At 37.2% G+C, this 12,174-nt stretch overlaps 1 protein-coding gene across 2 annotated transcripts in view; it reads left to right on the forward strand.

Moving 5' to 3' along the window:
* The window catches only part of LOC150100138 (dnaJ homolog l(2)tid, mitochondrial-like), a 149,140-nt gene that overhangs the window by 93,040 nt on the left and 43,926 nt on the right, over nucleotides 1–12,174 (forward strand). For both annotated transcript variants that reach the window (XM_090402825.1, XM_090402824.1), the window contains exons 7-8: nucleotides 1,496–1,560; nucleotides 8,143–8,271. In XM_090402825.1, the coding sequence (XP_090258951.1) occupies nucleotides 1,496–1,560; nucleotides 8,143–8,271 (194 nt within the window). The remainder of the gene's footprint in view (nucleotides 1–1,495; nucleotides 1,561–8,142; nucleotides 8,272–12,174) is intronic.

Consider the following 12,174-nt stretch of genomic DNA (forward strand, 5'->3'; position numbering starts at 1 on the left):
TCAAATGGTTTTAATGATTCCTTCTCACAAAAGCATTTAACAGTTATGGAATCTCTGTCTCTTCTAATCCAGATGAAATAACTTGCATTCTTATCCCTTATTGTGCAAAGCATTTCTGAATGCATAGCAAAAATTTTAAAACCACTGAGCATTTTTATCACCCATTGGGAAAATCTCCATCTTTCTCACATATAAGGATAAGCTTCTGCTTCTTGGTTTTCCAGCTGTCCATCAGATTTCTTGCTCTTGTGGCTTACCTTATTTTGGACAAATTAGAAGATTGTCTTGAAAAACACAAGGCTTAGAAAGTAAGTCTGGACTTACTGAGCATACTATCTCCTCTAAACATAGAATTCACTGGAACAAGACAATAATCCTTCATAAAAGTCGTTTCCATATAGAATATCTATAAAGAAATGTGAAACATTATTCCATTGGCCTAACTTAAACAGATCTGGACTACATCTGTTTCCCCTTTATGGGAGATAGTACTTTTTAAATCTGCTAATCTTTTGTGTGTGCATGTGCACATGCATGTGTATTTCTTCAGTTAGGAAAATATTAACTATTTTAGTTGTCTTACATCTAGTTACTAAGGTAGTGCATTTGAGAATTTTCTGTTATTATTTGATTACCGCTCCGTAATATGTTGTTGTTATTCTTAATTCCTTCTTATAAATTTGAATATTAATGGTAGTATCTAGATGTAAATTATACTTTTTCTATGCAGAAGAAGATATTAATGTAAGAGGATGATTTTAAAATTTAGTGTAACATATAATAGTAAGATTTTATTATTAATCAAGGAATACAAATAAAAGCAATTTGTCTGCATGCCAAGAAGACCTGGTATTGGTGTCACTTTTTTAATAATTAGTGGAAGAGAATATGTTGTTTACTGGACAGATATTTAATCCTGAAATTTATTTATTTATAAACAGTAACAGGGATCAATTCATTTTGCATTTGCAAAGATATTAACCTAAGAGAGAGAAATTTATTATTTGATTGCTTTCGACAGATCCTTTCCATATTGCTGAAATATATTAACCATTTTATGTTTCATATTTACATGTCATTCAAATCATGAGGTTATTCTTGAAATAATATTCATATACCATATAAATAACCTAATGAGGGAAACCATGCAATGTCCATGATAAACTTGCTAATCCGTTATTAAGTTCCCTCACATCATAATGTAATTCACACCTGGCCTTTCCTACTAATGGACACAAAAAAGGGTATATTAGCAGAAGTATAACAACGAAATCTCAATTATTTTTATTGTGCTTCTAATTCTTATTTCTGTTAATAATGTAATTAATATTGTAAATATTGTACACTTCAGTAGTCTCAGTTAAAAAAGTCAGTATAATTATAAATAGTTAAAAATATGAAATAGTATATAAAAAAAATTAATTTTAATCATGATACTTGAGGTAGACTAGATAATGGAATTTTTTTTTTTTTTTTTTTTTTATATATTCAAAAGGTGTGGAAAATGGACAGACAGTAAGAGTGCATGTAGACAACAAGGAGCTTTTTGTGACTTTCAAGGTAATCTACTCTCATATTCTTTAATTAACTTAATTTATCTACTTGGGAAAATGTTATTTAAACACAGCATTGGTATGTTTTATGGTTAAAAAAGAATGCTTTTCTGATAATTGTGAAAATTTGGAAATTTTCACAATTATCAGTAAATAATTTGAACATATCTGTAAAATTAACACATGCATCTTTTCTTTAGAAGGAAATTTTTTTTAGAAGGATATTTTTAAAGGAAATGTAATTTTTTTTTTTACTTTGAATCTCATTTCAAAACTCAGAAATCAGTAACCATTAATCATCTCAACTACCAAAACATTCACTTTCTAATTCTTTCCACCATAGTGAGCATTTCCATATTTCTGCAGTGTGTTTAGAAAATACACAATCTTGAATCTCTTATTTTTAATCTTCTCTAAGATTCGAAATCTCCTTGCTTTCACTTTGATTTTTTTTATTTTATATATATATATATATATATATATTTCTCAAGGGCTCACTTTAGTGAGTACGGGCATGGCAAACCCGAGGTACCTGATGCTGGACCATGCCTTACTTCATGTAATATATATCTGTTATATTATTCTGTAGACTGGTCCCTCCTCTTCTTTCTTTGCTTCTTTCTCCTCTCCTTGCTCCTTCCCCCTGATGCTATTAGAGTATTCGAGGGCTAGGGGTGAGTCTTTCCTATCTTGCTAAGTCATTTCGTCTTATGCAGCCACCGAAGGAGGCAAGCTAGCCTCAATAGGTGCCGGTCCCAAGCCCGGATAAATGCGAGGGTTGATGTCAGGAAGGGCATCCGGTCGTAAAACTTCAGTGCCAACTCAAACTATGATTATGAGTCGAAGAGAAAATGATATAAGGGCTAGGGCGTACCCCTTAAGCGATGCGCAGCCACATTGCCCTACAGCTGTGAGAAGTGGACGAGGGCTACCGCATCAAGGGCGGGTGCGGTTAACGAAGCGAGCCCAGCAGGTGGAGAGGATGTTGCGAGTGGGAACACTGAATGTTGGAAGCATGACTGGAAGGGGAAGAGAGGTGGCAGACATGATGAGGAAGAGGAAGTTGGACATTTTATGTGTGCAGGAGACAAGGTGGAAAGGGGGAAAGGCAAAGGAACTGGGAGATGGATATAAATTGTTCTACTCTGGAGCGAATAACGAGGGAAGAAATGGTGTAGGAATTGTGGTGTGTGGCAGAATGAAGGGTGAAGTACCAGACGTGGGTAGAAGGAACGACAGGATCATGCGAATGAAATTGGGTCTTGGAGAAGAGCGGGTGGTCGTATTATGTGTATATGCCCCGCAAGTTGGCTGTACAGCAGAGGAAAAAGATGAGTTCTGGAACGTGTTAGATGAAGAAATGAGGGAATTGGAAGAAAATGAGATAGTGATTGTCGGAGGAGACTTGAACGGGCACATAGGAAGACAGAATAGAGACTGTGAAAGGGTGCATGGTGGCCACGTAGTGGGAATGATGAACCAGGAAGGAGAGAGGGTTGTGGACTTTGCAGTAGCATTTGATCTGGCAATTGTGAACTCGTTTTTCTTCAAGAGGAAAGAACATTTGATAACATTTAGAAGTGGTAACAACAGCTCACAAATTGACTACATTTTGACTAGAAGAAAACATCTTAAGGTTGTGACAAATTGTAAGGTAATTCCAACAGATCAAGTAGCACAACAACACCGACTGCTGTGCGCAGACTTTAAAATAAGATCGAAGATAAGAACTTCTGGTTGCCATGGGATGAAGACAATTAAGTGGTTTCGCTTAAAAGAAGAGAGTGTGAGGAATCGTTTTAGGGAGAGAGTGTTAGAGAGGATTTCGGATGGACTAGAAAGTGTACAAGATTGGTGGAAACATAATTCAAAAGTAATCCTGAGCTGTGCAATCGAGGTGCTTGGTGAGACATCTGGAAAGATTAGAGAGCAGAAGGAGGGTTGGTGGTGGAATAATGATGTACAAGTGGCAGTGACAGCTAAGAGGAAGGCAAAGCAGAAGTGGGATGAGTCAAGAGTGGAAGAGGACAGAGAGGTGTACAAACAGAGAAAGCAAGAAGCCAAGAGAGTTGTGGCACAGGCGAAGGCCATGGCATATCAAGATCTGTATGATCAATTAGAAACAAAGGAAGGACAGAGAAAAATTTACCAACTAGCGAAGTGTAGAAATAAAGCAGCTAAGGACATCTTACATGTGAGGCAGATCAAAGATGCTGAAGGAAGAGTATTATGGAGGGATATGGACATAAGAAACAGATGGAAAATATACTTTGAGGGACTTCTGAATGAGGAAAATGCAAGGACTCACTGAGGAGATGGGCAGCCTTCTGAGGGGATGGTGCAGAACATCAGTAGAATGGAAGTGACGGAGGCCATGAAGAGGATGAGGAATGGAAAAGCGGTGGGCCCCGACAGAATTCCAGTGGAGGCATGGAAGGCACTGGGGGAAGAGGGAATTGACCTGCTGTGGGACCTGTTCATGAAAGTTTGCCAACAGGAAAATATACCCGAGGAATGGAGGGAGAGTACTCTTGTTCCCATCTACAAGGGTAGAGGGGATGCACAAGAATGTAAAAATTACAGAGGAATAAAGTTGATGTCCCACACAATGAAGATCCTAGAAAGGGTTCTTGATGGTAGATTGAGGGAGGAGGTGGAGATTGCAAAGGAACAATTTGGCTTCATGCCTGGTAGATCAACAACAGATGCTATCTTTGGGTTACGACAGATGAAGCTGCATCTGGTATTTATTGATCTGGAGAAAGCATACGATAGAGTGCCAAGGCAAGAAGTCTGGAGGTGTCTGAGGGAGAAGAAGGTACCGGAGAAATATGTCAGGTTGGTGCAGGAAATGTACAGAAATGTGAAGACAAGTGTTCAGACCTGTTTGGGACAGACAGAAATTTTTCAAGTAACAGTTGGCTTGCATCAAGGGTCAGCATTAAGTCCGTTTCTGTTTAATATTGTGATGGAGGTGGTAACAGAGGAGGTGAGAGAAGATGCACCTTGGACAATGTTGTATGCAGATGACATCTTGCTGTGTGTAGATTCAAGAGAAGAAGTGGAAACTAAACTGGAAAGATGGAGAAAAGTACTGGAAGAGAGAGGTATGAGACTGAGCAGAAGTAAGACAGAGTATATGTGTTGCGCAGTGGGCGGTGGCCAGGAGACAGACCTGGAGCTGGAAGGAAATGTCATCAGGAAGGTGAGAGACTTTAGATACTTAGGTTCGACAGTGGAAGAAGATGGAGGAGGTGAGAAGGAAGTGGGATGCAGGATACAAGCAGGTTGGAGGAACTGGAGGGAGATGGCTGGAGTGTTATGCGATAAGAGGGTGCCGATCAATCTGAAAGGCAAAATTTATAGGTCAGTAGTGAGGCCAGCTATGACATATGCTATAGAAATTGTGGCCCTGAGGAAAAATAACATTAGCAGGATGGAAGTAGCAGAGATGAGAATGCTTAGGTGGATGTGCGGTGTGACCAGAAAGGATCATCTGAGAAATGACTATGTCAGGGGAACAGTGAAAGTTACGAACTTAGGAGCGAAAATACAGGAGGCAAGGTTGAGATGGTTTGGTCATGTGATGAGGAGGGAGGACGAATATGTGGGAAGAAGGGTCATGCAGATGGATGTGCAAGGAAGGCGGAAGCGTGGGCGGCCAAAGAAGAGATGGAGGGAGCTGGTAGAAGAGGACTTGAAGATGAAGAACTTGGATGTGGTGACAGCCCAAGACAGGAAGGTGTGGAGGAGACTCATAACAAACAGTGACCCCACTTAAGTGGGAGAAGCTGCAGAAGAAGAAGAAGAAGAAGATATATATATATATATATATATATATATATATATATTTTTTTTTTTTTTAATTTTGTTCCTGCCCACAAATAATGCAGTAATACCAATATTACTGTATTATTACAACTCACCCATAAGAGATGGTAAACCTATATTACATTAGTACTATAGGTGGGTTAGAGGTTTGGAATACAAGTTTCTCTTACTTATATTCAAATAGTTGATATGATATCTGATCCTTAGCTAAGGCCAGCAATTCCACCATTGCCTAATACACTGGTGTCTAAAACCTAAGAACGAACACTATTTCTGAAGATTACAACCACAAATTCAGATGAATCAGCTTGTGGCAATTTGTATAACAGACAATATCGAGTAGAAAGTGGGTACACATTCAAATTTTCAAATCACATGCAAAGGGGTCATGGTAGCACTCAACAGGATAAAAGGCAAAAGGCTGCACTAAGTGAATTGTATTTGAAGGAAGTTCTTTTCATGAAGGAATAAAGCTGTAAACTTGGATATCTTGAAGACATCATCTAGATTATTTCATGTTGGAAAGCTTGAAGAAGGCTACAAAATTACTAATATTGCCAGAGAGTTTGGAATCTCACTTAGCATTGTATCCAGGTTCTAGGCAGCATTTCAAACCAAGGAATTTGTTCCAGATGTTTGCAAAGAGGTTTCCCTTGCTCTACCACAGAGCATGAAGACAGATTTTTGGTTAAAACAGCAAGACATAATCAATGCACCACAGCAGTTCAGCTTGCAAGTCAGCTCATTTCAAGCACAGGTACATGGATATCTTAACAAACTGTGGCAAGACATCTGCAACAGGTAGGCCTGTAGTCTGCATCCCTTTATCCACAGCTCATTATAGAGCATGTTTTCAGTAGTGTTGTATCCGTAAAAATTGGACAAGACACCAGTGGGCTAATGTAGTCTTTACAGATGCGTTGTTTTAGTCTTTCTTCTGATTCTAGATGACATCTGGTGTGAAAGTTGTACTGCTTACCATCAGAAGAATGTTCTTGAAAGGGATAGATATGGGGGTGCTGGGGTAATAGTGTGGGGAGATGTTATGTTTAACGGATACACCGAGCTACAAATGCTAGAAAAAAAAGAGACTATGACTAGTGAATGATAGTGCAACGAAGTTCTTCATAAGAATTAATTTTTATGGATGACAATGCCACACACTTCATACACGAGCACTGGAGATACACCTAAGCAAAACTTAGGTGCATCACTCCAAACATGTGAGCAGTATTCTAAGCACAAGTGAATTTGGGATTTGCATATAGTTAAGAGTTGGTTGGGTCTAAAATAGCCTTTTGAATGAAAGAAAATGCCTAGTTTTTGGGATGCAGAGGAGACTGTTGATGTGATGTGTTTGTGCCAAGAGAAACTGGAGGTAAACTTTAGTCCAAGCAGAGAAATCTGATCTTGTCTGGTGATTTTTGTATTACTGAGGGGAAGAGTAAGTGAGGTGATCTATTTTGGAGAGAAAAGGCAAGATTGTTTTGGTGGCATTGAACATAAGATTGGCCTCTCCTCATTAGAGAATAGTATGTAGATCAAAGTTTAAAGCATTGGTTGTTGATGATCTTATAGCCTGGAGTGTCAGGGTACTGCATAGTTTGTCAAATGAAGAGTGGAGAGTACTATTGTCTGCAAAACTGCAGGTAGGATTAGTGGTGATTGTGAATAGGATAGGTCATTTATGAACAGGGGAAAGAGAGTAGGTGATAAGACAGGGCCTCAAGGCACTCCAGTATTGATCGTGAAGTTTGAACAGAGGGCATCATCTACCATGACTTGCAGAGAATTGACCAAAGAGAAAGCTGGCTACCCAGTTACAGAAGATGGCAGATTGTCAAGCAGACCACAATACCACACATGGTTGAAAGCTTTAAGAATGTTGAGGATAGCAGCACAAGTTCCTACAAACCTTTCTATGACATGTGTCCAGTGATGGGTGATGTAAGCTGTAGATCTTGAATGGTGGAACCCATACTGGTGGTTGATGATTAACTGATGGGCTTCTAAGTTGTGGAAGGCTATTGATGACTTTCTCCAATATTTTGTAGAGAACTGAGGTAATAACATTTGGTCAGTAGTTTGATGGTGGGAGCCTCCATAGCACTGTTGTTATAGACAAAGCCCTTTGGTTGGAAAGACCTGGGTTCAATTCCCGTCAGTGATGTGCGGAACCTTTATCTGATCTCTTTCGATGAAAGGTGAGTTAGGCAGTCTCATATGGAGGTAGTGGATTTTTTCACCCGGAAACTCTGGTTTTTCATCCCCCCAGGACACAGTCCGTGAACACACACATCTACAAACATAACAGACCAGGAGTCATAGGGCCAACCACCTTATCCTTGAGATGGTTGTGGTTGTAAGAATAAAAAATCTTGACGCCACAAAAGGTAAAAGATGAGGATTAAGAAAGAAAGTTTGACTGCAGACTTATATTGCTTTTTTTGAAATAGGATGGATATGAGATTGCTTCCATTGCATTGTGATAAGTGCCAGATATGTATAATAGATTGTGCTGACAATGCAGGACAGGTGTTAGCTCTAGAGCACAATGTTTGAGTTGGAGAGATGTCATCAGGACCAGATGACTTTTTAATATCTAAGTTATTTAGTAGTTTGGTAAGTGATAAATATATTTACTAAATGAATTATTAAATAAATTTATATTTATATAAATATTTGGTAATAAATATTAGCTGAACAGTTGATAAGATCGTCTTTATGTACAATAAATAATATTTTGCTGTAATTTTAGGTTACCCCAAGTAGTTATTTTAAAAGGGATGGAGCAGATATACATACAGATGCAACTATTAGTCTTTCACAAGCAGTTTTTGGCGGAAAAATAAAAATTCAGGGTCTTTATGAAGATCTTTCAATTCAGGTAGTAACAATATCTTTGGCCTGTTATATTTTTATAATGGCTGACATGTAGAAAATTAGAATTTATTAAACTCCAGTATATTTCATCCTATGTTACAACACTCAGAACATGAACATGTGTTTACTTGCTCATGTCTCAGTCGCATCAGATTTTGGTCTGGTTGAGATATGGTATCTATTGATAATTTTCCAGATGGTAGTTTTGTTAAATCCATTATTGTAGTGAACATGATTTGTATTTAATTCTTCCAACAGAAGGGACTCAGAAGAACAGATTGTATGAGCTCTGTGTATAAGAGTTTTGATTAAACTGTTTTCTGTGATAATGGATGATGGTGAAGAAGGGTTGTCTATAAACAGAAAATTCAATACTGTTATAGCTGTACTGATTATTAAAGTATCCAGAAAGGAAAGAATGTTGTTGAACTCATGTTCAATATTGAACCTGATATGGGAATACATGGAGTTTATTTTATCCAAGAATTGTAGTAATTTTGGCTCTGAATAGGACCAGACTACAAAGATCATGCATTGTAGCCAAATACGAAGATTGAGGATGAAAATGGTGCTGAAGAGTTGACTTTTTACATGCTCCATAAAATAATCAGCTAAAGCTGTTATGCGATAGGACTGTTTGTTTGTGGCTGTTCCTTCAATCCGCTTGTACAATTTATTCTGCCAGGTAAAATAGCCTGCATTGCTGGTGAAGTTAAACAAGTTAATGATATTCTCAGGAAAATCAGCTTGTAATAATTGGAGAGGTTCCTGAAGTGGTATGTTGGTAAATTAGGAAACCATTACTTCATTGTCCAGCAAACATGGATCCTTAATTTCTCATTTGAAGTCAATGCTGCTTTTAATATAAAAAGTAGTGTGGCCAGTGAGGTTTTGGAGAAGAGTAGAAAGATATTTTGCAAAACAGTAAGTGGGAGAGCCAATATAGTCAACTGTAGGGCATACTGGATAATCATCTTTAACCATAGATATATGAAGGAAAAGTATGATGAATTCATAATTTTTCGTTAGTAGGAGCAGTTCATGAATGTACTTGGTTGAGTAATTTATTTAATTTGTTCATTTGACTCTAACTTGAGTCTGCTGATTAAACTATAGGTTGATCTGTCCTCTTATCCATTAAATCTGGACACATCCACTGAAATAGACCAGAGATTGAGAGTACAGTGCTGTCATCACAAGTACTGTCTTCAGCTGATCTGAATGATGCATCGGTGGAAAGACATTGTTCTACAGAATGAACAAAAATCTCTTAAAACAAGACTGGGAGAAAAATCTTGGAGTCTATAAAAATCTTTTTATACCCTGTATATTTGAATATAAACCCCAGCATTAATCTGTCTGAATGCTTCCTAGTTATAATATATATGCAAATAGGAATATGCTAACATGCACAACTGTAAACACATGCTCACAACTAATTTGAATTATTAGAATCCTATATTATTAATACTGTATTATGCAGGATTAGGATAACACTAATTGTGTCTATCTCGAAATATTACACCTTCTTTTATTTTGGTTTCAGTTATATGTGTGTTCATGGTCAACTGTAACTATTGTGAATTGTAGGGACCACAGGAATAGTTTATTGTAGTGGACAGTTTGCTATAATGGATTTCTTTTAGAATAGCATTGTACTTATAGGACTTCGGTTAAGACTTTTCAGTAGTTTGTTATAGGGTTTCAAATTCACCAAGTTTAATCAGCGTTTCTAATATCTAGAGACAGACTGCAGGATTTTTGAAATTTGTCTATTAATCTACATGCTAAGAAAATACTTGGCTGATTGATTTTTTTACAATAAGCATTCACCACACAAGGTTTTTTGAAATTGAAGTACTGTTTCTTGCAGAGTATAAAATACTCACTACATGTGCTTATTAGCTTAGTTGACTGAGCAGATAGTATCTCTGTCTGCCAACCTGCTGGTTCTGGGGGTTTTAATATCACTGATGCATAGATGTTTGTGAATGTCTTCAGGTGGAAAATAACTTTCATTGGCTAATGTGAGACTACCACTTTGCTTACTGAAAGCATGAAGTGGCTTTAAAAGTTGTACTATGTTTGGTATCTAGAGCAGGGATCTCAAATTATCTGATCCTTAGCCCACCTATTGTGTTTAAGTATTATAGGTTTGCACTCTTTCATGGGTGGATTAACATTTTAAATATAGATATATTTTGTGACATTTACAAATTTCAGTTTGCCACATATGTATGGTTTCAGTAGAAAGTAAGGAATGGTATGTCCCTACCAATGTGCTTTAATTCATTTATTTCAGGAAAAAATAAATGGTTTGATATTATAAATTTTGTTGCGATATAATAGGTAATAGGGAAAACGTTAGAATGATACGTTAACATGAGTCCTTGACTCAATGGAAGTCTCAGATAATAACAATAATAATTGGTCTGCCTTTCTCTCTCTTTCCCTTTGATAGATATTTTTTCCACTTCTCTCTGTATTCCTTGATCATTTCATTTACATCATAAATATCTAAATCTTTTCTAATAGATATTTTTTCCACTTCTCTCTGTATTCCTTGATCATTTCATTTACATCATAAATATCTAAATCTTTTCTAATGTCTTTATTTCTTATATGGTCCAATTTTGTGCATCCTTTAATTGCTCTTAAAAATCTCATCTCTGCAGCTTGTATTTTGTTTTCATCTTTCTTTTTAACAGTCCATGTTTCTGAGCCATATAATAGTGGGAATGGCCATTACTTTATAAAATTTAGTTGTTTCTCATCTTGTTTTTTTTTTTTTTTTTCCAGTGTCCTTTTAATTGTTCCACAGAACCTTTAAGTCCTGGGTATTTTAGGTTTTTTTTGTTTTTTTTTCCATCTATATATTCTTTTAGATATGTTATTATGTAGCCTAAATAATTAAATTGTATCATCTGTTCTGTTATTTTATTTCCTATAACTATTTTTGATCTAACATAATCTTGACCTTTAATTGCCATGACTTTTATGAAAATTTTAAATGGTATTGTTAGCTTATTTGGCTGTAACAAATATGACCACATTGCCACCAATTGGTGAGAGTGATCATAGGGTCTTGACTTGGGAGGTGGCTAAAGGTGTGGAATTTTCAATTAAGACAGGGTACATGTGGAATTATCAGGCTGGAAAGTATGACAAGCTTAGGAGTTTGATTGGTTCGGTACCATGGCATGTACAACTGCAAGGACTAGAAGTTGATAGTGCATGGGAGGCAGTTAAGAAGTGTTTGCATGAAGCAATGGCTGACTGTATACCTAGAGTCCGAATAATAAATCAAGTAGGGGTTAAATGGATGAATAACACCATTAAGCTTGAGCTGCAAAAAAAGAAACAACCATGGAGGGAATTTAAGGAGAAAGGTGACCGGCAGGCACATGAACGGTATAAAGCGCAGGCCAGAAGGGTAACGAGTGTGGTAAGAAAAGCAAAAAAGGATTACGAAAGAACATTGGCCATGCAGGCTAAAGAGAATCCTAAACAGTTTTTTAGATATGTAGCAAGTAAAAGGAAAAATGTACATGGCAGAATGATTTTAAAGAATGCCGATGGTGGGGAGGTAACTGAATCAGTTGATATAGTTGAGTTACTGAGTGAGCACTTTGCAAGTATATATCAACCAGGTGGTGACATTGCAGAAACGAATAAACCAGTAGATTATACAGGAATTGTGGTGAATGAAGTGGAGGTGAGTAGTCTATTGCATAACCTCAATGTCAATATATCCGTGGGATTGGATGGTATACCAGCTCGTGTCATACGAGAAGCAGCTAAAGAATTGTCAGTACCCTTGACCATTTTGTTTAATTTGAGTCTCGGGTCTGGGTTAGTCCCGAGGGGGTGGAAAGAGGGGAAAATGGTTCCACTGCATAAAGGTGGT

This window comes from Typopeltis vanoorti, chromosome 13 (genome assembly GCF_054136105.1).
Source record: "Typopeltis vanoorti isolate ZY-2024b chromosome 13, IOZ_Tvanoo_1.0, whole genome shotgun sequence".
Lineage (NCBI taxonomy): Eukaryota > Metazoa > Arthropoda > Arachnida > Uropygi > Thelyphonidae > Typopeltis > Typopeltis vanoorti.